Source organism: Panthera pardus, unplaced genomic scaffold, assembly GCF_024362965.1.
Source record: "Panthera pardus isolate Hobbes unplaced genomic scaffold, ASM2436296v1 HiC_scaffold_5, whole genome shotgun sequence".
Taxonomy (NCBI): Eukaryota; Metazoa; Chordata; class Mammalia; order Carnivora; family Felidae; genus Panthera; species Panthera pardus.
In genome coordinates, this window is record NW_026526980.1 from 13036068 (window position 1) to 13062151 (window position 26084).

Sequence of the window (26084 nt, forward strand, 5' to 3'; positions counted from 1 at the left end):
TAACCGAAGTCTGTGTTAAAGTACATGTGTGTTTAAGTATTATTATTTGTATATTTCAAAGTCACAATGTAAAGAGGTCATACCCCTTTATAATCACACTATCAGTATATGAGAGTGCCTATTCTACCATAACCATTAGCAATTTTTTTTTTTTTTTACCTCTTTACTGATTTGATAGACCAGAAAATACAATAGTGCCCCCTTATCCGTGGTTTAGCTTTCCAGTTACCTGCAGTCAGCCACAATCTAGAACCAGATAATCCCCCTCCTGACTTATTGTCAGAAAATCACAAGTAGTTGAACATTATGTCACAATACCTACGGCACTCACCTCACTTCATCCCATCACACAGGCATTTTGTCATCTCACATCATCACAAGAAGAAAGGAGAGTACAGGACAATAAAATATTTTTAAATGAGAGGGACAGACCATATTCACATAACTTTTATTATAGCATATTGTTATAATTGTTCTCTTTTATTAGTAGTTACTGTTAATCCCTCAGTGTGCCTGATTTATAAATTAAGGGGCACCTGAGTGGCTCATTTGGTTAAGTGTATGACTCTTGGTTTTGGCTCAGGTCATGATCTCACAGTTCATGAGTTCGAGCCTCGCATCAGGCTCCACGCTAATAGCACAGAGACTACTTGGGATTGTCTTCTCTCTCTGCCCCTCCTCTACTCGCACTCTCTCAAAATAAACAAACTTTAAAAAAACACCTTCTAAAAAAATAAAAAATATACTTGTGTAAGTATAAGAAAAGCATAGGATGTGTAGGGTTTGGTACTGTGGTTTTAGGCATCCATTGGGGGTCTTGGAAAGTAATGCCCCACGGATAAAGGAGGATCTGATTAAAAGATGGAAATACCTGTCTCCTATTTGGTGATTTTTAAATTCCCATTGAAAGTGCCAGCAACACCCCTCAATATCTTCAGGGAGAGTCTCGAACAAATCAGCTTGTGTTTTCATACAGCAGTTTAAAACATTTATTTGATTCCACCCATTTAGGACAGTTCAAAATGGGACTCGTAAAACTCAAACTGTCTTCATGGTCATTTAATATGACCCACCAAGGAAGTATGACAGGGCAAATTACAACCCAGGAGGGAACAACTTCTCGGTCATTTCTGTTCCCATTAGTAGTAGTATTTCTGTTACACTGAGAACACTAAAAAATTGCATCTCTTGAATAAGTACAGTTTATTAAATATTACAAACATGGAACCAGGGATTGATTGATAGGATGCAATTCTACATGATTGTACTAGAAACAAAACACGATGAGAATAAACTGAAACACTGGATTTACTGAAGAAAAACTGATTTCAAATCTAATTTATTTCAGAAAATGTATTTCCTTAATGCCCCACAGTTTTTATAAGGTACAGCAACATGTAGAAAATGGAATTTCAGTTTTTAATGTCAATGTGTTTGTGTTCTGCCATTTTGATAGAGTTGATATTTTTCTTGTAAGGTTCTTAGTCTTTCTGTAGTGAGAGAGAGAAAGTAAGGCATTGCTGAAGGGACAAACTGATAATCTCTTGGTAAAGTTTATTGTAGCTAATTTTTTTTTTAAGTTTTTATTTAAACTCCAGTTAACATGCAGTATAATGTTAGTTTCAGGAGTATAATTTAGTGATTCAACGGGTGCCCTCCTTAATCCCCATCAACTGTTTCACCCATCCCCCTGCCCACTTCCCCTTCAGTAACCATCAGTTTGTTAATTTATTTTTATTTTTTTTAATGTTTGTTTATTTTTGAGAGACACAGTGTGAGTGGGGGAGAGAGAGAGGGAGACACAGACTCTGAAGCAGGCTCCAGGCTCTGAGCTGTCAGCACAGAGCCCGACATGGAGCTCGAACCCATGAAAACCGTGAGATCATGACCTGAGCTGAATGTTGGACACTTACTTAACCAACTGAGCCATCCAGGCACCCGTTAAAATCTTTATTTAAGCTGACATTGTGGTAAAACTGCTGCATTAAATTGTAATTATGTTTAAATGGTAGTCGTGTACAGAGTGCCAAAGGAGGATAGTTTGAGAGTTAAATTAAGTGTCTTAAGTGAACACCAGTTTCTTTGAGAGAATTATGAATTGGATTTTGTTTTATTTTGTATTGACGCTTTGTGCCCATATTTAAGCTGCAAGGACTGTAGGACCTATAATGACCTTTCCCACCTGCCTTCTCAATTATGCCCTACCCTGAGACAAATCTCAGTGTAGAAATGGTCCTGGGGGGCGGGGGGAAGATAGAGAATCAGCACACAGTATTCTGCTAAGTGAACAGCGTCTCAAGACCCCACATAGATATTCTCCCTTAATAGAAGTGCCTAAAATCATCACCAGAAAAGTATTAGGAGGCAAGAGTTACTTCACTAATCAAAACTTCACATTAAAATTAGTGTTGGGGCACCCGGGTGGCTCAGTCAGTCAAGTGTCTGACTTCAGCAAGTCATGATCTCGTGGTTGGTGAGTTTGAACCCTGCATTGAGCTCTGCACTGACCATGCGGAGTCTGCTTGGGATTCTGTCTCCCTCTCTCTCTGCTCCTCCCCCACTTGCACTCCTTTCTCTCTCAAAATAAACTTTTAAAAAATAAATAAAGTAGTCTTAATAGTCTTAATGAGGGGTGCCTGGCTGACTCACTCGGTGGAGCCTGCGACTCCAGATCTCAGGGTCATGAGTTTCAGCCCTACATTGGGCATGGAGTCTACTTTAAGAAATAAAATAGTCTTAATGAGATACAAGCTCTAGTCTCAAATCAAAAGGCAGTCGTTGGGTTTTCAGTATAATCTTATATTGACAGCTTTCTAAATAGTAATGTAAATAAAAACATAATTGATGAACTAAAGAAATGGAATGCAGCTGTTCAGCACTGTAAGATTTCAAAGCTGTTAATTTGTGTACTTACCAAAACATGTTTGAGTTTGAGTTTAAAATTGTCTCGCTCTTATAAGACTGGCTTCTGCTTAGTTACATATTTTTTACTGGACAGGAACAAGCTGAAAGCTGGCTACCTAATGTCAGTGGAGTCTTCTGAGGAGTTCCTGGATGAAGTCGGGTCCCAGGCTCTGGTTGCTGGTTCATACACACCACCAGCCACAGTCCTTCAGCAGATTGACTCCGTAGCAGACACAGATGTTGTAAATGTAAGCAAATGAAAACTTATGATTTAACATCAAACAATTTGACCTCGACCCAATTTCAGAAGGAATGCATAAGTTCCCTTGGGCTATATATGTCACTGTCCTGCTGTTTGGTGCCTGTCCACCTGGTGTGGAGGTAGGAGGGCTCATTACCATCACGTCTGTAAATGGCTCATCAACTTGGGGTGTATGTGTCTTCCTCATTCAACTAAATTACCAATAGGTTAAACCATTTTAAATTCTTAGAGGTCAAGAAGAGTTGAATTATTGGTAATTTCATGTGATTCAACCTAATAGTTGAGTTCGGTGTTTGTTCTCCTCTCAAGAAATAAAGTGTCGTGCCAATCCCGCACGATCCAGGATCTCAGGATTTTTGTTCATCTTCTCAGCAGGAGACATTCTGCTATTGCTTTTTGGTTTTTTTCCACATATATTATTGTGAGACTGAATTGTTTTAAGGGCCAGAACCGTATCTCATACCTTTTTGTACTCTCTACTATGCCTAACAAATACATGAACTACAGAACAAATCCACAATCAGTGGGTTTTCCCAGTTTTTTCCACATGAAAAATGTCGACTCCTCTTGCATTGTAGAGGTCTCCACCATCTTCTCCCCAACAGCTCCACCTTAATGTAGGGACAATGAGCATAGAAAAAAAAGAAACAGGGTATTTTAAGGTCGTAACTTTGACTTGATTTCACTTCGCCCCGAAGTTTATCATTCCATACCCTTCCAAATGGCTCTCCTTTACTATACTGTTGCTGTGGGAGTCCCAGCCCAGCTGCCTCTTCATGATCTCCCTGTGCCTGAGACAGCATGGGGGACTGCTACTCACGGTAGTACATCTGACCTCATCGGCCAGCCTTTTTGCTTCAAATAGTGGCATAAAGGAAACAGATAAAAGTTTGACTTTTATGTTGACAGTTGGTGTATTTTTATCGACTCAGACTATTTGCCATCGCAATACAGAAACAGTAAAGTACTGCCCTGCCTGAGGCTGACTCTGCCCTATTTTGCAATGTCAGTGAGGTTTTCCCTATCCCCCTTTTTACCAGCTACCCTCATGTCTGGAGCACCACACTTGCTCAGTCACATGTAATGAGGGAACATTCAAAGGGACAGCGGAGCTTTGCTTCCTACATTGTCACAAATTAAAATAACGTACCAGCCCTCTCCTGTAGTTAATCTCACAAGAGGCTAGTACAGAATTGCTGGCTCAGGATGCCCTGTCCATAAACTCTTGAAATAACAAAATAGATAAGTTTATCTACTGCATAATACATTTTCTTATTTCTGTTAATTTTTTCTGTCATTTGTTTGTTTGTTTACTTCAAGGCTGCAAAGAAGTTTGTTTCTGGCCGGAAGTCAATGGCAGCAAGTGGAAATCTGGGGCACACACCTTTCGTTGATGAGTTGTAAATTCTGAAACAGGAAAGAGCTGAACATTTTCTCAGCCCAGAGCAGCAAACACGTGAAAGTCAAAAATCTCTAATAAAACATATATCTTTTTTTTTCCCCCAATAAGGTGAAATGTCTTAAAGCATAAATAAATTGTTCCCAGCTGACTTAAAGTCAATGAAACATTCTGTTGAAATGTTTTTCTCATGTCTTGGCTATCAGTTAATCAAGTACTTATTATATGCTGAGGTCTTTGTTTTAGATGCTGCAAAGGAGAACAGGAATCTAAAAGTATAGAAGCTCAGAAACTAGTAAGATTATTATCGATGACTTAAAAAAATTTTTTTTTTAGTATTTTTTTTTTTCAACGTTTTTTATTTATTTTTGGGACAGAGAGAGACAGAGCATGAACGGGGGAGGGGCAGAGAGAGAGGGAGACACAGAATCGGAAACAGGCTCCAGGCTCCGAGCCATCAGCCCAGAGCCTGACGCGGGGCTCGAACTCACGGACCGCGAGATCGTGACCTGGCTGAAGTCGGATGCTTAACCGACTGCGCCACCCAGGCGCCCCTAGTGTTTATTTTTGAGACAATGCAAGAGACCGAGTGCAAGCAGCGGAGGGGTAGACAGAGGGAGACACAGAATCTGAAGCGGGCTGCAGGCTCTGAGCTGTCAGCCCAGAGCCCGATGCGGGGCTTGAACTCACGAACCATGAGATCATGACCTGAGCTGAAGTCGGACGCCTAACCGGCTGAGCCACTCAGGCACTCCTTTTATCGATGGCTTTTAAAGATAAAGCCAGTTTAAAAATCTGTCCTTTTGGGTCAAAACAATTAAATGGTCTGAGTTTTACCCCCTTTCTTTACTGCCTTTCTTGCAGTATAGTTATTTCTGAAAAATCTAAATTCCCTGTTAGTCATATCTTATATTCCCACTGCATCATTTTATGTCTGATTTATCTTCACTGTGTGACAGAGTTTTGTTTCTCATCTTTTCCCTCTTCCTCATCTGTTCCCATTCTGTTTCTTAGGGCTGAAGGGGGGGAGGGGGGGTGGAACTTTATGTGCACAACTAGCCAGAAAATATATCTCTTACTTATTTTAAGTAGGGCATTTGAAGTTTGCAAAACAAGAGAAGCTAATTGTCTAAGTAAAAATGTGGCACTTACCTTAAAAATTGAAATTCTCTCTATGTTCATACATTCTGGTCCTGGGTTCCTCTGCCGCATTTTGTAAAAGATGAGATGTTCTTCTCAGAAGGGAGTGTGTTAATGATGTTGCTATTTTGGGAATAAGGTGGTGAGGCCTGTCTGACCCCAGGGAAGTCTTTGGATTATCACATTGAAGAATGTCTCTGATGGCATCAGAATGCACTTGTGAAAGAATGGGTAAGTCTGCACATATTCCTCCTGTAAGTATAGCAAACCTGTGCATAGCAATGCACAAAAATTAGATGCTCATGTGATCACCAGTTTGCAGACTGCTGCCTAAGCAACTTTTGATACAGGTTGACCCCTGCCCTTTTCAACTTGGGCAAAGTCTTCTAGCCAAAATGCATCTGAGGTAGAGGAGGCTGTGGATGAGGAAGAGCTTTGGTTGTCTCGCTTCACCATTGTCCAGTATGGAGAAGGGGGCCTCACTTCTCTCTTGGGATCTCTGTGAATCACCACATCAGCATTAATGCCTTTTCCTACACTAATAGTATGGTTCTTCTTTTTGTAGCCATGCCATTCTCTGGAGATAGACATTGGTCTCCTTGCAGAGTGATGCTCACTGGACTTTGAATATTTATAATACTTAAGTTTTTTATCTGAAACTACATCTTCACCGTCATCACTGCTTGCCAAAGGGTCTTTTGCCTGCTCAGTTTTCTTTGTTGTGCTGAAATGAAAAAAAAAAAAAATAGTGAAAGACATGTATTCTTCATGTCTGCATATTCATTGTCCCCTAACAAGATGTCTTGTAACCTGCTTTGGTTCATCAAAGAAAGGATATAATTTAGCTTTAGCACTTTGTGTTATTGAAGTTTTTCTCTCCAAAACTGTCTTTAAATTTGTTTCCACTCCTAAATGTAAATCAGATTCTGCCTTAAGTTTTTTCACATCACTTTCAAAAGTTTGAAAATAACTTGAGTCAGACTACTGACCAGAATATTAGCAGGTTTTAAGGTGTGGGTTAATTTCATTCCAGAATGACAGGTCAACCTGGCCATCTCCTCCACAGAACTCTTCTCATGGGTCACATGGGGTCAGTAATAACAGTGTCTTACCGATTTCCAAGGTATTCAGGAACTAGTGGACCTCTAAGTACACTAGTTATCGGGAAATTTTTGAGCCTTCTTTTTTTCTCCTGAGAACCATCATTTGCCTCTCTTTTGGGTTTACAAATGTGTATTTATACAACACCCTCTACATCCAGATGTGTCTCATTCACTATTCCACTTCTCTGTTGCTGTCCAAAAGCTTTTAAAGATTTTTTTTGTTACCTGCCCCAACTATTGGCTTTCTTGAGAGGTTGTATGGAGGTTTTTAGCAGAGGAAAGCAGCTACTCATATACCCTTGACTGAAGAACCGGTCGTCTTCAACTGAGCATGCAGCTTCAGAAGGGATGCATGTGGAGGGGTGAGGGAGGAAGGGAACACCTGGTGATCAATGGAGTGACAGATGTTGCAGCCAGATCACCCTCACATCCCTGACTATTAGCTTTCTTGGTTGTTGAAACTTGGCCAATGCTTGCCTGCTATCATCTACAGTTCTCTTGAACTTTTCTAACATCTACATACCTGAGCCTGCCATTACTTTCCTGAACAAATGCTGTTACCTCCTCCCCCTCATCCTGGTGCTGTTGCCCAGCAAATCCGTTCTTAGATTTTAACATTCATTTAACAAAGATCTTTGTGATTATAGACCTTTGGTACATCTGTCCTGCTAAAAGGAAATATGAAGTTGTTTTCTTCGCCACCCCCCAATCTTTTAGACTTGGCTTGCATGATCACTAATATTCTTGCAGGTGTGACCGTTGTACTTGCTCCCAAAACTTCGAACAGCTTTTCCGAAAGTTTCTCTCTTATAATAAACAGTTAGTAACTGAGCCACTAGTCTTACTGTGTGATTTTCCTTCATCCTTGATTTAGTGCTGTGCAAGGAGGTTCAGAAGACCTCAGGACTAGAACAGGTTGCCTTCAGACATGCCTAGGACTTCCTGAACAGCACGTGAATGAAAACAAAATCCAGGTTCCTTTTTTTTTTTTTTTCCAGACTGCAAAGAATATCTTTTGTAACTCTGTATTAGGTAACTATAAAGGACAGGTAGTAGGGTCAGATTCTTATTAAACTGAAGTAAGATTATAAAGCCACAAACGAGCAGAAGTCAGAGTTAATCACAAACAGTTTTCTATCACTGGACCTGCCCAGAGCATTATGTGGAATATTTTCCAATGGGCACACAGTACCATTTACTCATGAAAAAGATCATACCAGCTTTGTGTAAGATGCCTTTTCTTTCCCTTTGTGCTCCTTCTCTGTCCTTTCCACATAAATTACTAAAGTGCCTTAGATATAAGCACTTTGTTTCAAATTAAGAAAGGGATTTAGAAAGTGGTTGGTATTGTTCTTAAGTCCTGTGGGCTTTAGTCTCATACTTGAGTTGTGCTATTTCTGTGTTTCCTCCTTATTTTTGAATGGTCGGTCTGTCGTTCTTAGATTTTAAAATTCTGTATCTCAAGCTCTGAACAATTAAAATGTGAACAACATAGTCGTTCTATAAATAAGTAATTAAGAACTCAGCCTTGAGAGCTGCACTCCCCAGTACAGGGCCCACTAGCTAGGTATGGCAGCTAAATTTGAATTGATTAAACTTGAATAAAACTTAAAATTCTTCAGTTGCAAATCCTCACATTTGAGGCTCTTAATAGCCACATGTAGCCCGTGGCTACCACATCAGAACAGATCAAGAACATTTACACCATTGCAGTAAGTTCTTGGATATTGTTGCTCTAGAGACAGATCTAGTCACTCTTAGTCCTGTGACCACTGGCAAGTTTACACACACCTCTCTTGGCCTCAGTTTTCTTATGTAACCATGATAATAAAAAGAATTAACCTGAGGATTAAATGGCATAATACTTGTAAAGCAGTGTCCACCACATAGTAAGCAATGAATAAGTGTTCACTGTTATCATTAATGATTTTTAACTGTCATGATTGGTTTGGTTATTGGGGGAAAAACTTGTCCCTAATTTGTGTCTGATCTAAGGGGACAGCTGGTACCCAGCTCTGGTCCACTGTCACCATGTGAGGACACAAGCCCATCTTCTAATTTTTTAGGAGAAACCAGAGATACAGATAATTTCCATGGAATCTTAGATATGTAAATTTGGCAACTAATGCAAATATTTTTTATTTAAAAATTTTGAAATATACAAAAAAATTAAAAAAAGAAACCTAGTTAAATGAAAAAACTTACAAACACTTTGCTAGCCCTTGGAAAAGCCCCTCCGTATCCTTCCTTCTCTCTACAGTCACTGCTCTTCCGGCTTTTTAAAATGCTGTGGGAGACTAGCAAAGCACATCTGTTGACCATATCAGTCCCTTGGACCAAAAGTTGGAATATCTGAAGTAATGTCTATCCAGTGTGGACCATTTTTTAGTCCTTAGTAAAGTTCCTAGCCAGCTTTCCCTGAGCCCATCCCAATAACCAAAGATACACAGCTGTAACAACTAGTGCTCAGAAATCTGTCAAATTAATAAGGACCACTCTTGCATCAGAGCACTGAACTTGTCACTGAAGGAGAAGGATCTCATGTTCTACATGTCTTCATGTTCTACACAACTTCCTCACATATCTGATCCTCAGAGGAGTCTCTGGTACTCCTGTGTTACAGATAAACAAGCTCTCAGAGATTAAGCGATTTGCCTGAGCTTCAAAGCTGGATTTTAATTTTCATTCACTCTGAATAAATGAGCCCTCAGCCACGTGAAAGTCCTGTGGTAGATTTAGCCTAACAACACAGACTTAGTCCTTGCCTTCAGTTTACGTTCTCCCAGGGCAACATAGTAAACAATAGATTGTACAGATTACTTCATTGAAATTAGGATAAATGCTGTGAAGGAGATACACAGGTTTCTCTGAAAGCATATGACAGATGGACCAGACAGTGTTTTAACACTTCCTAACTTGAAGGCCCCTTGGAAAAATTTTGCACCATGAGCCTTCAACAGTGAGTAATGACAGAGTCCTAGGCATGTTGTACACAGAGAAGGGCAAGTGTAAAGTCCGAGGCAAAGAAACATAAGACAAAGAAGCTGAGAGGCAAAGTGGACTAGAGAGGGAAGAGGACAGCAGTATGTGGTGAGGCTGTGGGATACAGACCCAGCCACATGCAGTAGCATAGACCAGTGTAAGGGTTTGGGCATTTATCCTGAGAACAGGAGGTCTAAAAAGATTTTCAGCAGGGAACACGTCACATTCAGATTTGCACTGTAAAAGGATTGTTCTGTGTAGCAAATGAATAGGGGAAGAGAGTAGACGGTGGCTCTGACTGGGGTGATGATAGTGGCCAGAGAGAGAGATGGACAAATGTGGGAGAGAGTCGGAAGATAAAATGACAAGTTTTGTGATTATATGGGGTGGAAACAAGGGAGATGGAGAAATCTAGCATAGCCTCTAAATTTCTGACTTGTTCAACTAGGCAAATGCTCCCCCAGTAAGATAGGACCACCCCAAGGAGATAAGCAGTTAGCTGGCTCTTGATCTTTAGGCATAACGAGTGTGAGGGGTTTGTGATACATCCAAATGAAGCCACCAAGTGGGAGAGAGAAAGGGTTTAAATATACAAGTTTGAAGATCGTACAATTTGAAAATCAGTCCTGTAGGGAGAGGGACGGAAACCACAGGCATCAGTGAGGGTGCCCAGGAAATTGAGAGAAGAAAGCCAAAGATTGAGCGCTGGGGAACTCCAAGGCTGAAGCCTGGGGAAGACGTTTCAACAGAAAAGGGGGTGGGAGTTGTACAGTGTCGAATGTTGCTCAGGAGCCACACACAGTGACGACTTGAGAAGAGTCTACTGGAATCAACCTGAGGGCTGTGAGTGGCCCTGCAAAGAGGCCTCTTGGACAAGTGAAGACAGCAAAGCCTGGACTGAGATTGGGGGAGAGCGCCTGGGAAATCATCTCCTGGGGAAATGGCCACATCTGATACAGCTCTTCACGCACGTTTGGAGCCAAAGGGATAGGACTGTGGCCGGCGGCAGGGAGAGGGCAGCAGAGTCAAGGTGGGGTTTGTAAAGAGGCAGAGGCCCCAAAAGCCTTACATGTTATTGAGAAGGATCCACAGAAAAGCTGAATGTGCAGGAGACAAATGAGGGCGTGGGATCCACAGCACGTTTGAGGCTGACTCTGGACAAAGGGACACATTGCAGGTAGATTTGGAGGCCGAGCTCCCATTAGATGGTTCTCTCTCTCTCTCTCTCTTTTTTTTTTTTTTTTTTTTTTTTTTTTTAGCTCCAGATTCAAGGCTCTTGCCTCTATCGATCTGCCTCACATTAGGTCCTACAGATTGTACTTCTCCAGGATTTAAAAACCCACTAAATTACTGCAGTGGTTTCACCAAGACCACGTGCTTCACAGGCTCTGGGGAACAGTAGCACAACAAAGTTTTCCTAAAATGAACGACTTACCGTATTACCGGGAATTTGGTCTCAGGGATTAAATCATATATTTCTTGCCATTCTTGGGGTATGTCAATAAAATCTCGGTAAATCTTGATTTGTAGCACTGTTCCTATGGTGATGTGTTGCAAAAGTTTTAAAAATTCTCGAAGAGTATATCCTAACACATTGGCATGGCCAACACTAATCAGAACATCACCTGAAGAAGGAAAGAAATTATCAGTAAAATTAAGATAATGGGTCATTGGGCTCATACCACTTCTGGCTGCACTGTGAGGTATTCCATTTTATGAGTTCAACCAGACTCCAGCCTTTATTTAATAAAAGTGACCAACTAGGTGACATGAGTGTCCTTCGCATAATGAATGCATGCAAGATGTTTCTTAATAGCGGTGTAGAAGATATTATATCATGTTTTTATGGTATTTCTTTAGTCCTTGGTGTGAAAGAGGCTAAAAATCGTTTATAATCTGAACCATCCTTTAGGATTCTAAAAATGTTTGTTTCGAGTAAAATGAATAGTCATTATTATTAAAAAAAAACCACTTACACTAAGTGAGTAAATGACCTACTTGCTATTGTACCTGCCTGGCAATTTCCAGTGCCCTCCACTCTATTAACATAAAGCCCTTCTGGGGCGCCTGGGTGGCTCAGTCGGTTAAGTGTCCAACTTCGGCTCAGGTCATGATCTTGCAGTTCGTGAGTTCAAGCCCCGCGTCAGGCTCTGTGCTGATGGCTCAGAGCCTGGAGCCTGTTTCAGATTCTGTGTCTCCCTCTCTCTCTGACCCTCCCCCGTTCATGCTCTGTCTCTCTCTGTCTCAAAAATAAATAAACTTTAAAAAAAAATTTAACATAAAGCCCTTCATTTTAATTTTCTGCCTCGTGCGGTATTAGTTGAGCAAGTAATTCTGCATGAAACAATGGACATTTAGCATGCTTTAATTAAGCTTAAGATGTGTATATAGAGAGTATGTTGGATAAAGGGATTTGAAAGCTAGACTGCCTACTTCAGGGCATTGCTGGACAGGAAGGGAAGTGTGATGGTCAACCATAGAGCTTCTGATCTCCTGGCAAGTGGGAAGAAAACCACATCTTGACAGCAAGTCCCTGGACCCCCTAAGTGCATATCTTTGTCCACCTCCCTGCCGCCAGCACCTAGGGCATGGACATGTAAACTAGATCCAGCCACTGGGCACTCCCACCTGGGTCACTGAACCTGGGCAGGAGATGCAGCTGGGTGATGGAAGCACCCGGTTTCCAGGGGTAGTTATATATGGCCCCGCGTTCTGTCATCATTTTCCAAGCCTGGTTCTCCAGCCTTTCTGGCAGTTCTGTTAGACTCAATGTTCTAAGTTCAGTGCCTTCACAGGCACTGTTTTCGATTGCTTGCAGTGAAGAATCCTGACTAATGCAAGGATATTCAGCAAGAGAGGAAGGAATACAAAGAAATTACTTCTTAAGGGCTCACATTAGGTAAAATCTTAGTCTTCAGATCTTACTAGAACTAACAGCCTGCCAAATGGTAATGGAGACTTTATCACTAACACTGGATAAAGGGACTCCAATCAAGTCCCAAAGGATGTGTTCATTTCTCTGTGCGTGAGAAGCTAGGGACCTCTCAGTTACCTTCATTCCCAGACAGCAGAAGCCTAACCTCCAAGGAGGAGAGAGGATGCAGTACCTTCTGTGATACTACACCCCACTGTGCTGTAGTTGGGAATTAATGCTGATCTCAAAGGAAGGCTCCAAGGACAAACTTTCATGGTGCTAGATCCTATCAGAAACTTCAGTTTAAAAAGAACTTAAGTTTAAAACTACTGAAGAAAATGAATACTTGGAAGGGTGAAGAAAAACCTGCTTTGGTCTTACAAAGTAGCTGATGATAAAACCAGCCTAGGATCTGCAGCTAACTTCAGAATGAAACAAGCTTCTCCCAGCCACCTGCAGAGTGTGCCATCTGAAACAGCTGTTCATCCTACAGAGGTTAATTACAATGGCAAAACAAAACCAAACACCTCACTGGATGAGTTTACGTGCCTGATGTTAAAAGGAACGTTTATAGCTGAAAGCTATGGCTTGGCATTCTGCTTAATTACGTTGTTGAAGGATGTTTTTTATCAAGAGGGCAGAAAATAAACAGCTTAATTCCCTGACCATCCTGACTGTAAACCAAAGGTGTCATTGTATGAATGTGATTACTCTGACAATAGATATTAACATTGCCCTTCATAAAGAAACATCAATCTGGTATTTATGAATACCAACCCCATTACACTTTTTTTTTTCTGTTTTAATGGGCTGTAGGAACCACATTATTATAAACCTTGTCTCGATTACCTATATTAAATCAACTTTGCAGCAGCCAAGCCACTACTGAAAAATAAATTTTTATTTATTTTTCTCCATCTCTCCCGACAAGGCTCTGAGTTCCACAAGCTCCAGGTGGCTAGAGACCACATCTGTTTGGCTTACCATTATGCCCTCCTGCCTAGCAGGACACCTGCACACAGTAGGCATTCAGGAAACGCTTATTGAATGAATGTGACCAGTATATGACTTGTATTTACCTTCAAAGCTATACTATTTCTTAAGACTCTAGATATCAGTGTATTTAAAGGCATATTGGCCAAAAGGAATTTAAATTCAGCCAGAATAAACAAACACTAAACTAAACTAGCAAATTCAATAGGAAATGAAACCCAATTTGAAACACCAGAAGAGAAAAATGTAAAACACGTGGATAAGAAATAATGGGGCTGGGAGGTAACAGGGTCGAAGAAATAGCAGGTCTGTGGGACTATCACCTCTGAAGATCTCATTCATTGTTAAAAGGACTGAATTCTGGTCTTTGAAACCAAGAACCTGAGGAGAACTGACTGACCCATCATGAAGAGATTTGGGACTCTGGACTCTCTCCGGTACTGAAATCCCACTTCCAGTCAAAAGTGTGGGCTCTCTAGACATGGGTTCAAGTCCCAGCTCTGCCCACCCACTTAGCTCTGTGTATTGACCAAGTTACTACACCTCCAACCCTCTACATTGTGTTATCGACCTTCCAGGAGTTTGTAAAGACTAAATTAGATAATAGATGTGGAAACACCTTGCACAATGCCAGTGACAAACATTTATTATTCATTTACTAATGCACAGACATAATATGTGCCAGCATTAAAGGTAAATCCTGGATTTAAAAGATGAATTCAAGACTGCCTCTGACCTCCAGGAGCCCACTAACCGTGGCCACACCATGAGGTTCTGTTTCCTGTGCATAAAAGCACACTCCTGTCCCACTCCAGCGAGTGTGTGCTCTGGTTATGAATCAGCTTCTGTTGCGTGACCCCAGAGAAACTGAGGAAAAGCTCCTGGGAAACTGTGCTGGACCTGTCTCCCTGGCGCTTTGTTCCCCAGCACCAAGCACTGCCATTTGGAGAGAATGTTTTGGATTATAAGGTGGGGGCAAACTTTCATAATGGCATCATTTATCTATTTACTTCTTTAATCCCCTGCTTCTAACACAAGCTGCGGTTAGAATCACCTGAGGAGCTTTTAAATCATGAACTGCCCTGTCCCCAGCCCCCTATCAATTGAATCAGAACCTCTGGGGAGATGGGGCCTAGGCATCTCAGTTTTAAAAGCTCCCAAGGTGATTCTAGGAAGTAGCATTATAAATCAGTAATTTAATCCACTGGGGCTCCTGTACCACAATCATTTTTTATTTAAAGAAAAAAAGAAAGAAAAGCCACAAGTCAGGAAACTCTCTAAGAACAGCCTAAGAGAAATGATTGCCAGTATTTCCATAGAACTGTCGTTTTCAAAGCACTTTCATAAAATTTATCTCTCCAAATCCTAGCAACCTCTGAGGAAGGTAGCTGTTATTCCAATTTAGACATGAGGTGACTGAGGCCTAGAAGGTTAAATGACTGCCCAAGGTCACAGAACTAGAAAGTGACAGAGCCTGGGCCTGACTGAATTCAGGCCCAGCTAAAACCAGATGATTCTTGTTTCTCACCACCTTACCATCCCATTGTGCCTCCCTGACTACTGAGCACAGCCCTAGAACTGGAGCAGACACTGGAAAACACATCTTGAACTGGATGGAAAATTCATTCTCCCAAAGACAAGAGAAGCAGGGCAGTGTTGATCAAAGGCCTTGGGCTCTGAAGTCTAACAGAGAGGGTTCAAATCCCTGATCCCTGGTGTGACAATGGGCAATTTACTAAATATCTGACTCCTTATCTATAAGGTGGTTTAATGCAGAATCTACCTCAGGATTGTCAGGAGGATGAAATGAGATCATGCTTCTAAACATTAACGATGATTAATACTGCCTACCTAGAAGAAGAAAAGTCCACAGAGAGGCATAAACTCTGGAATGACACCATCCCACTTGCCAGAGCGGGGTGAACCTAGACAAGGAACTCAATCTCTGTGCCTCAGTTTCCTCCCCTGTGAAAGGGGGATGACAATAGTTCCTACCTAGAGACTTACTGTAAGAATTCAGTGAAAAAATAAAACAGCAAGGGTTATTAAAGTGCTAGCAACCTGCTGGCCCACAGAAAGCTCTCAAACAATGTCATCATCATTATTATGGTTACACTAAAACCTATTAACCAGGGTCTCCCCAAGGGCAGATGGGGGCAGGGGGGAACCACAGTCACCTGGCTGGAGTTTTCCATCCGTGGCTGCAGCCCCCGTCCTGATGAGGTGGGTGATCTGGAGGTAGGGCCCATTCTGGATGATGATCAGGCCTAAGCCCAGGTTGCCCACAGTGAGTTTGGTCTGCTGAGTTTTGCTCAAGTTGTGTATGGATGACTTGACATTGAAGCCAACATTTTTGCCTAATATAAAGAGGGGGACATTTTTTAGTCCTTCGCCTGGACAGCAGCATGACAGTATCACTGGGGTTCTAAAGCCAGATCCCTGGGGCAGTTTCTCAACCTATTTATTTCTCAGTTTCCTCATCAGTAAAGTGAGGACAGTACGTGTCTAGCTTGGAGACTTGTTATGAGAATAAATGAGACAGAGGGCTTTGCACAGTGCCTGGCACCTGCTGAGTGCTTAATTAATGTCAGTTATTATGTATTCACTTGACAAATGTTTCTTGATGCAGGCAGTGTGCTAAGAAATAGTTTCTTGCCCTTATGGATCCTCCAGCTTAGTGGAAGAGACAGATACTAATCAGTCACATAAATAGATGTTGAATAACAAACTGTAACACATGCTATGAAGGAAAAATACAGAGAGCTCTGAGGAGGACTGCCAGGAGGCCAAGGTATCCTGCGGGAAAGGCAGTTCAGGCTTCATACAGAAGGCAAAATTTGAATCGAGGTCAAAAAGACCAACAGGAAATCTTGAGACAAAGGAGGGTGGGAGGGAGCAAACTGGATTGAGGCTGTAAGGAAAGAACAGAGATGCACTGGAGCACTCGTGAGGAGCAAAGTCACAGCCGACTGGCGTGGCCTCACAGGCTTACCTCGCTGGAAAAGCTTAGGAGCAGGTTAAGCGGGACCCTGTAACATTTGTAAAACAAACAAATGAACCCGGCTGGCTGCTGTGCGGGGCACAGACTGCGGGATCCAGAGTGGATGTGGGAAATCGAAATGTTACTGGAGTCACCCAAGCATGCCATGGCAATGTCAGTGGAAATGGTAGCGAAAGATCATTTGGGAGGAAAATCCGGGAAAATGGGTGGTGGTGGAAGGGTGCCAAAGTATGTTTTCTCCAGAACTGATTCTCACAAGAAAAGTTTCAAAGACTATGGAGTGATTTAAAACAAGTTACTTTCCTAAGAGGAAGCTTCTCAGAAGACTCATTTTCAGTACACAGGAAGTTTCTGGGGACATTTGTTTTCAGCAGCTCTTCCTGAAGGACAAGTGACAGGCCTTTGCGAAATCCATGTGACTGTGGTGTTTTGGGGGGGCCCAAGAGGCCTGCTGAGGGAGGGGTGCCCCCTGTCCCCCCACCCCCAGGTTCATGACCCTTCCCTGTAAGCAAGTGTCCTTGCTGTCTCCAACCTCACCTTCCCCCAAACCGCAGAGACTCTATAGAAAGTAAAGTAACCCAGTATAAAGAAGGTACCACATTCGGAGATTTTTCAGGATTCTGGGAGCCATTTGGAGCAGGTCAGACCCTCCTTCAGCCTCTAGCTCCTGAGCATACAGAGAAGTGGCATCTCAGGCAAGGTCTGAGTTCCAACCTCAGCTTGCTACTTCATTGTGCTTAGGATAAAATAATCTATACGAGACCCAGTCTCAAAAGACAGCAGGGTTAAGGGAAAGAAGGCAGACTCAAAAGACTCCATACCACACGATTCCACTTTTATGACACTCTCCGTGGAAAGGGCAAAACTATAGAAACAGATCAGGAGTGTCAGGCACTGAAGTGCAGGCTGGTGGCAAAGAGGAGCAAAGTAATTTGGGGATGGGGGAGGGAGCGTGTGTGGGAGGGAAACTTCCACATCTTGATGGTGGTGGTGGTTATATGTGAGTATTCATTGGTCAAAACTCAGAGCTATACACTAAAAATGGGCGGGGGGGGGGGGGGAGGCTCTTACTGTATGTAAATTATAGTTTGGTAAACAAATGATGGCGAGGGGCTAACTCCCAGGCCAAGAGGGTGACGTTCCCATTTTACAGGGGAGGCAAAGTAATGAAGGCTTTGTCTCCAGGGCGTCTCCCTCTCCCCACTCCCCAGTTACCTTTTTTGCTTTTATGGGCGGCCTTCTCCATGGCCCCAGGAGGGCAGACCGCTCAGGAGGGGCCTCCTGGAGCCCAAGCTGGAGTGGGTCCAACTCCCAACTGTTTCGAACCCGCGAGGAGGGGGCGCACAGCGGGCTGGCCGCCAGCGACGGGGGGACCCCGGGCGGCAAGGAGGTTTCCGGCGCTGCCCCTCGGGATGGCCGCCAGGGGGCAGACGTGGGGCACCCGTGGGGGTCACAAGGCCTCAGCGGACTTGGAAAAAGGAGTGAGTGAAAGTTTTGGCGGAGAACAAACTCGTTCAGGGAGCAGCACAGTGTCTGGCTCACAGTGGGTTCATCATCCATTCTTGGAAAACAACCGAAGTGGGGAGGATGGAGGAAGCACAGAGGCGGGTGTGGCAAAGCTGTGAAATTGTGGGGCCCAGGCAGACCCTAACTAGAAGCCCATATAAGATCACACAATCCCCTGCTGCACTCCCAGTAATGATATTTTTAAATATTGCTGCATCAATAATCCCAACTGTTTTGGAACTGCACTGTTTTCATCAATGTTTTGCATGAGAAGAGGGGCCAAGGGTGGCTCGGGGAAAAAAAAAAATGAGTCACGATTAGGAGAGGAATTAATTCTTCTTTTTTCCAAAATAATTCTTTCCTCCCACACACACATTCGCTCATAGGACAAATATTTACTGGAAGCCCGCTCTGTGGTTTGTGCTGATGCTGGGGACACAACAGTCGGCAAGACAAACAAGGGCCCTATCCTTTTGGAGCTTAGATTTAACGAGCAGATCAAGTGGATGATTTAAGAAAACTGTAAATTATCAAAAATATATTCTAGAAGAAACAGAAAGCAATGTGATGAGGTAGGTCCTGTCCTCATTCCCACTCCGATAAAACGGAGAAGCTATGCACCTTACATTCATGCCTTCAATAGTTATCAAGCACTTATTAGATGTCAGACACTGTGCAAAGATTTCCATGGTAAACCCAGTTTACCGGGCTGTTTCTGTGGCTCTACCCAGACAGTAAACCAGGGCAGATTTTCATTCAATAAATCCCACCTTGCAGAGGCTGAGACAAAGGGAAAGAACAGTCATCCATTTTCTTACTCTCAACCTCAAGGAGTCTCCAGCAGGTGGCTTCTTGTGATCGATCACCAGTTTCCTCCTCCAAACAGTCTGGCAAGGTGTCTATGCAGACACCAAATTAATTCTGTCATAAAATACATCCTTTTCCTCTGTTTTCCTATTAGTAGGGGGACAGTGAGAGTTTGTGGAACTAAAGCATGTCAGCATCGGAGGTTCAGGGAGGGGAGCCTATCGGCGCCTGGCACACAGGGTGTCCATCTGCCTTTCCTCCATCCCAGGCTGAAAACTCTCTTCAGGGCAGATGCCAAGATCACACCAATGGGTGGAACTGCAGGATACAAACGGTTGTGGATGCCATCCTGTGCTGCCCAGATCCCCCTTCGGGACTGAAGGATTTATTCCTGCTCCTCCACCCCACCCCTGCTTCTAGCTGAGCTCCCTGCCCAAGATTACACCTTCCCAGGGCAGCTAGCATCCAGTGACTGGTCACTGTGGGGTAAAAATCTGGCTCCCTCAGTCCAGCTCGAGCAACCCTGGAGGGCAATCCCAGCTCCAGAGCTCCTGTGGGGTCTACTGACGTCCTTCTGTGGCTGCACTGCCACCTGACTTCTCCCTTTGCCTAATGCTGCTTCCCCTTCCTCCCCTCATGGGCATGGCTTCCAAGAGCACTCCCCAATAAACTCCTTGCAGCTCAAGAGTGTTTCCTGGAAAGCCCACCCAACCTGCAGCAGCTAGCACCAGGGATGGTCTGCAAGAGTAGATGCCAAGATGGAATTTCGGAGTTGGGTGACCCCGCTGTCCAGGTGATAATGAGGACCCCATCCCCAGTAGAGGAGGTGTATACATCACCTTGGGCACAGGGAAGCACTAAGATTGTTCCATTTTTCACCAGAGAAAATTGAAACAGTTTGTCACCCACATGATCCACCTGAGTATCTCTTAGTGCTCCCTTGCCCTATTTTGACAGTGAACAGACAAAAAAAGCAGCCACAGCCCAAGAAATACATGGCAACAAGTGGCTCAGACTCCTCAGGGATGGAGGTCCGAACCACCCCACCACATAAGCCACCTAGACCACCAGAGGTGCTAGCAAAAGGTGAGAGGAATCTAGGATGGGCAGGAGAGGAGGGAGGTGATGAGCATGTCGCTTATGCCTGGAGATGAGCTGCAGCAACACGGGGAGCTGGGGTTTGTCCTGCTAACCTTCCTCTCATAAGATTCCCATGGGAAAAGATGCCCACCAGGGTCCTGCTTTCAGAACTGAAAAGAAGCAGGTGGATCTTCGTGCAGTGGGTGCACTGTGACAAATGTTGCCCTGTGCTTCCCAGTCCCCAGCTCCTGGGAAGGTTGTAGGTTCATGGATCTCAGCTGTTGGCCCTTTCAAGGAATTGTCTTTGGCTGAAGAGCAGCCATACCCAAGGTCATTCCTGAGGTAGCTCAACTCCAATGACTGGTCCATGTGGGGATATAAAGGCTTGGCCCCTTTTCCCCAACTCTGAGTGGCCACCCCAACTTCAGAGTTGCTCACGGGGTCTGCCAAAGCCTCCAATAACTGAATCACAGCCAAACTGCTCCCTCTGCCTTCCCTCCCCCCAGAGGAGTTGCTCCTTAGTGCACTCCCTAATAAAGACCACACGCTAATCCATAATCTCTGGTTGGAGTCAGCTCCAGTGGAACCCAATCTGTGAGACGAAAGGAGATTTGAGCCCAAGGCACAAACTGTTAACCTCTGGATTTAGCTCTTTGGTCTTATCTAATCCCAGAACCCCCAGGTGCATGTATATGGTGCAGCCACCAAACTCTTGGCCTTCATGGTGAACTTGACCCCCTGGGGAAGCAGTGTGTTCTTTATCCTGTCAGGCCAAAGATACTCCTTAAAGAGAAGAGTGATTATATAGTCCCCTCCACAGCTTTCACCAAGGTCCCATCTGGATTCAGCCTCTGTTGGGCCAAGGCCTACCATCCATCATGATAAAGCACACTGTGTTCACAGCCCCTTAACAGCCGCAGAATGGCTATTTATGACTTTAGGCTGCCAGCATAGATCCCTTCCGGGGGCCTTCTGGGTCCCCAAGGATTTTCTGCCTTAAGGATCCCTGTGGCTCATCTCTCTGAATGAAATAGCCCCAGCTGCTTTGTTTAAGGGAGAGTGAGGAGATGGGGAGCTTCTCCCACTGAAGCAAAATGTCTGACTTTCCCAAGTTCAAGTCAGTAGAAAGGAGGGGACTAGAATATAGTTCTGTATCCTTTTTGCTCCACCACACCACCTCTCATGAACCCTAGGGTTTGCCTCTACTAAAATCTAGACTGGGGGTGGGGGTGGGGGCTCAGTCAGTTAAGCATCTGACTTTGGCTCAGGTCATGATCTCATGGTTTGTGAATTTGAGCCCTGCAATGGGCTCTCTGCTGTCAGCACAGAGCCCACTTCGGATCCTCAGCCTCCCTCTCTCTCTGCCCCTACCACACTCATGTATGCATGTGCTCGCTCTCTCTCTCCCTCCTAAAAACAAAAACATTTAATAAAAAATAAAATAAAATGTAGACTGGGATATAGAGGAGAAGGGAACTGATCTGTCCTGTAGATCTCGGACAGATCCAGGACTCTGCAATACCAGGTATGTTGGAAGTAGAGAATGAGATATGGGACTAAAATCAGGATTAATGGAAAATATGTAATCAGAGTACTTAGTCCCTGCCCACCCCTCCCACCCCCATGCTGGGTGGTAAAGAAGGAATGGGAAGGTGACTTTCTGAAGTGACTTGTGGCCATTAATCTGGTAAAAATTTTCTCAATTTTTTTTTTTTAACTCCAAATTGGTTTTTTTTCTTTAAATTTAAATATAGTTGACATATTAGTTTTGGGTGTACAACATAGCAATTCAACATTCATAGATGTCATGAAATGATCACCACAGTAAGTCTAGTTACCATTATACAGCTTGTTTTTATCCTTTAATCTTAGATCCAGAACCTTTTGTAGAGGGGCAGAGGTAGGAGGGACTGGGAAGTGCTGCCCAGGTAGAAGGGGGAATTTACACTCGTATTTTTTAAACGCAATGATCAAGTGATCACCATACCACTCACAGGCAAACTGTTCCAACAGTTCACCTCAGGATTCTCATCAATGCCTAGTAGTGAACATCAGCGGACATTATTTGAGAATTCAGAACTATAAAGCTGGGAGTTTCTTCTATGCCTGGGCAATAGAAACTCTGGACGAGAAGCCAAGAATATGACTCCATCAAACTTCTCCAGTACTTTAAAAAAAAAAAAAAAAAAAAAAAGTGAAACCCTGCTGCAGTAATGTGATATGCATATCTGAGTCCCTGGAATATATCAATCAGCTTGTGCCTATTTCTGTGGCAGAGGAAAACTAAACGGTGTCATAATATTTAAAAAAAATCCTTCCCCCCAGGAGACCAATGTTTGGACAGGAAAGTCTATAGACTAGCAATTAAATCCCTCCTTACCCAATCTATGTGGTGACACTGATAACTCTGCAAGTTTCTGCAAGGCTGTTGGATTTGGTGGAATTTGAAACTTGCTGAGTTTTGGGAACATGTAGGCATTCCCAAAATAGAGACAGATGTCAACCTTCTACGTCTTTCTTGAGATGACCTATGTGGCATTTAAGGAGAAGATGACTGTCCCATCTCCTGTTTGCTGCGTGGGGGACTATCCAGGAAAGAAAGACCTGGATCCAAAGTTAAGGTTAATGGTGACTTGGTCCAAGAGTCAGTCACAAAAGAAAAAGCAACCTCCACTAGATAGTAAAATTATAGATGGAGAAATCATCTGTATTGCCAACAAACTATGCCAATGTCTTGTTTGTTTCTGTTTATCCATCCAAACTAAGTTTCTCCTCAGGCCTCAACTCAGTATATACTATCACCAAACACCTGGTTACTCAGGCCAAAACCTTAAGAGTCATTCCTGAGGCCTTTCTTTGTTTCAACTCCTCCCCCACGGTCAGTCGTTTTCCTTGCCTATAAAACACCCAAAGCTAGCCATTTTTTCCATCTTCACTATTCGCATCCTAGCTAAAGCTACATTTCTTTCTCTCCTGGAGTACTTTGCCTGTTAACTGGTATCCCTTTCATTCCTGTCCCCCTCCCCCCTCCCCCAACTACACTATCTTTACAGATTAAATAAGACCTTGTCAGTCTCCTGCTGAAAACCTCCTGTGCCTTTCGCTTGCACTTAGAACAAAATCCAGACCCTTTACCATGGCTCCCCAAACCCTACATCTGGTCTCCACCTACCTCTCTGTCTTTTCATACTACCGTCCAGCCAAACAGGCTATTCCACAGTTCCTTGAACAAGCCAACCTCTTCCTTGTCCCTTCCCCTAATCCTCTTTGCACTTGCTTCTCCCTCCGTCTGGAGTAGTCCTGCCCAAATCTTCACACGTTACGCGTTTACGATAGTGGTGGTCTCAGTGAACCTTCCCTGGCCATCCTAAGCATCACCACAGCCCTCCTCCTCCCCCGCCATCAGACCGACCCCCACTTAGTTCATAAAGCAACACCTGAAATGACCCATTTTTAAAGATAAATTTTTAACATGTTTGCCTCTTCCCCACCAGGATGTAAACTTCCGGAGATTAGGAACCTTGCCTCGCAAGTCCAGCCCAGTAACCCCACTAGGTGTCGACAGTTATTTCCTAAATGGGGCAGTCCCGGAGCTGAACGACGCGGAAGGGGCAATGCTAACACAAGGTGACAAGGGCTGTACGGGGCCCCGGGTCACTTGGCAGAGTCTCCCACCCATCAATCCAGTGTCCGTTTTGAAAGGCTAAAGACTGAGGGGCATTTTGTCACCAGTCATTAACAACGATAACATTATTATTGGCAAGAAAGCTCAAAGGCGGCGTGGCCTGCCGGTAGGCGCGGGGCAATGGGCCTGGGCCGGGTGCCAGTCCGGCTCCAGGGCAGCGAGACGTGAGGCCCAATAGAAGCCGGGGCAGCCGACCCGGGACGGTGGGGAGGGTCGGGGGCCGCGGGCCGGGGCTGCGAGGCGGGCGGCACAGCCGGGAGAACAGAGCAGGGACGCGACAGCCCGGGACCCGGTCTGGCCCCGACAGCGCCGAGGCTTCGCTTCCGGGTGAGGGGCGGGCGAGCCGAGCAGTTCCGGGGCGGGCGGCGGTTCCGGCTGTGCGGGCCGCGCCGCGGCTGCTGGTCCCGGGCGCGCGGAGGGCGCGAGTGGCGCGCGGGGGCCGAGGGGGCGCGAGGCGGCGGCGCGGGGACTCCGGGCCCCGGCGGCGGCCCATGGGGCGGGAGGCGTGAGGCCGCGGCCTGCCCGGGGCTCGGGGGGTGGGGGGAGCGGGGCGGGGAGATGGATAAACTGACCATCATCTCAGGATGTCTCTTTCTGGCCGCCGATATCTTCGCCATCGCCAGCATCGCCAACCCGGACTGGATCAACACCGGGGAGTCCGCGGGTGAGCGGCGGGCGCGCGGGGCCGGGCGGAGGATTGGCTGAGGGCTGAGGGAGGGGAGGGGAGACCCGGCCGAGGGGAAGACGGGGCCGGCGGCTGCGAGGAGGGGGGCGGCCTGAGGAGGGAGGGGGCGGAGAGGCGTCTGGGGCGGCGGGGCCGGGCGCCCCGGGGGCCGGAGGGGAGAGGGAATGGAGAGGAGGACGCGCGGGCGCGAGCGGGACCCCGGGGCTGAGGGGAGCGGCGGCCCGGGCTGAGCGAAAAGTGGCCGAAGGGCGAGGAGACCTGGGCTGGGCTGGCGGGTCCCGGACGGAGAAGGGAGGTGGCGGGGAGACGGTCGCCGGACCTGAGGGACCAAGGAGGAACGAGCTTCGTCCTGGATTGGGGGCGGGGGTAGGGGAGTCCGGGTGGGAGACGGGAAGAAACCGCTCTGGAGAAAACTGAGGCGCCTGGGCAGGAATTAGAAACGAGGCGGGGAGCCGGGGCTGGGAGCGAGGTAGCCCGTGGGGGCAGCGCGAGGACCACCAGAGAGCTGCGACGGGAGTCAGGTCCGGCCCCGGTCCCCCGAGGGAGGGAGCTGCGGCCGGGTGCCCGGTGGCCCGACCAGGCAGGGTTAATGTGCCGGAGGAGCTGGCGTGCTGCGTCCGGGTCCCCCTCCCCGAGCCCTCGCCCATCCCCTGCCCGCTCGGCTGTGTTTAAGACGCATGTGGCTTCCGATTTTCCCTTTGAAGTCTGTGTGGTTATAATTTTGCTTTATTTTAGGCCCGGGAGCTATAATAATACTAATAATAAACTTCATTTTATGGAGCATCTTTCATTCCAGCGCATCACAAAAACGCTTTAGAGATCTTAATAGTAGTTACAAAATTAAATAACACATTAGAGTTGCAGGCAGCCCAGCAGCAGCAGCAGCGGTGCCCGCTGGAACACCACCGAGCTGGAGGCAGCAGAGACAAGGTGGTGCCCTCCGGAGAGAAGTAGGCATCTTTCTGAAGGGGATCCCGGGTGCAGGATTTTTCTCAGCTTGGGCCGTCATCGCACATACGTACCTGTACACACTCACACTCACCCAGAGCTGTGAGACCAGCCCTGTAATTAACGTAGCAGCTGTCAGGAGAGCTGACTGGAATGAAGAAATGAGCCTGTTTTCTAACTGCTCGTTCAGTGCAGGTGAAGGGAATATAGGGGGGTTGGGACTGTCAGACTCCCTCCTGAATAATTTGTTATAAAAATGTATCACTGTGCTGTCAAAGTTACTTCTTAAGTATTACTTACGGGTCTGTATTTATCCTGCAGTATATTTAGCTCTTAAAAAAAAAGAAAGCTGTAGCTGGGACATTTGTTGCTCCCTCCTCCCTGCCTCCTCTCCTTCATCTAGATCTAGTAACACAAAATCATGCTGTCAGATTTACGGGTTATTAAAATAACACACTAAAAAATTCTCCTTTTCTTGCCTCTACAGTTCTAGCAGAGCTCTTAATGGTAAAACATGCCTGATGATTGTGATGTGACTGAGCTGTTAGCTAATGCTACTGTGGTAAATTCGCAATATATGAATGTATCAAAGCAGCACGTTCTACTCCTTATGTACAAGATGTTATACATCGATTATATCTCAGTTTTTTTAAACTTGTGAGGTGTGTAAGAAAG

The 26084-nt window shown here is 45.1% G+C and overlaps 3 protein-coding genes across 5 annotated transcripts in view; 2 read left to right on the top strand and 1 right to left on the bottom strand.

Moving 5' to 3' along the window:
- Positions 1-4749, top strand: part of LOC109255573 (cytochrome b-c1 complex subunit 2, mitochondrial) — a 30813-nt gene extending 26064 nt beyond the window's left edge. The window contains exons 13-14 of the mRNA XM_019430405.1: positions 2999-3152; positions 4487-4749. Coding sequence (XP_019285950.1) covers positions 2999-3152; positions 4487-4570 — 238 coding nt within the window. The 3' untranslated portion in view covers positions 4571-4749. The remainder of the gene's footprint in view (positions 1-2998; positions 3153-4486) is intronic.
- Positions 1324-18055, bottom strand: PDZD9 (PDZ domain containing 9). Of its 3 annotated transcripts, none has more exons than XR_002075300.2 (6): positions 17914-18055; positions 15875-16054; positions 11226-11415; positions 5718-6429; positions 2915-3777; positions 1324-1490 (listed from the first exon to the last, which is right to left on the bottom strand). XR_002075300.2 is itself a non-coding variant. In XM_019430406.2 (4 exons), the coding sequence occupies exons 1-4, from the start codon at positions 17942-17944 to the stop codon at positions 6036-6038; spliced, it is 795 nt and encodes a 264-aa protein (XP_019285951.2). In that variant the 5' UTR covers positions 17945-18055; the 3' UTR covers positions 5628-6035. The 3 variants fall into 3 exon arrangements, 1 of the variants encoding a protein (XP_019285951.2); XR_002075301.2 differs by lacking the exon at positions 17914-18055 and adding an exon at positions 12419-12624 and having other exon boundaries at positions 15875-15983; XM_019430406.2 differs by lacking the exons at positions 1324-1490; positions 2915-3777 and having other exon boundaries at positions 5628-6429.
- A 6114-nt stretch (positions 18056-24169) lies between these two features.
- MOSMO (modulator of smoothened) overlaps positions 24170-26084 on the top strand; it is a 63741-nt gene continuing 61826 nt past the window's right edge. Inside the window, exon 1 of the mRNA XM_053894526.1 lies at positions 24170-24440. Within this exon, the coding sequence (XP_053750501.1) occupies positions 24335-24440 (106 nt within the window). The 5' untranslated portion in view covers positions 24170-24334. The remainder of the gene's footprint in view (positions 24441-26084) is intronic.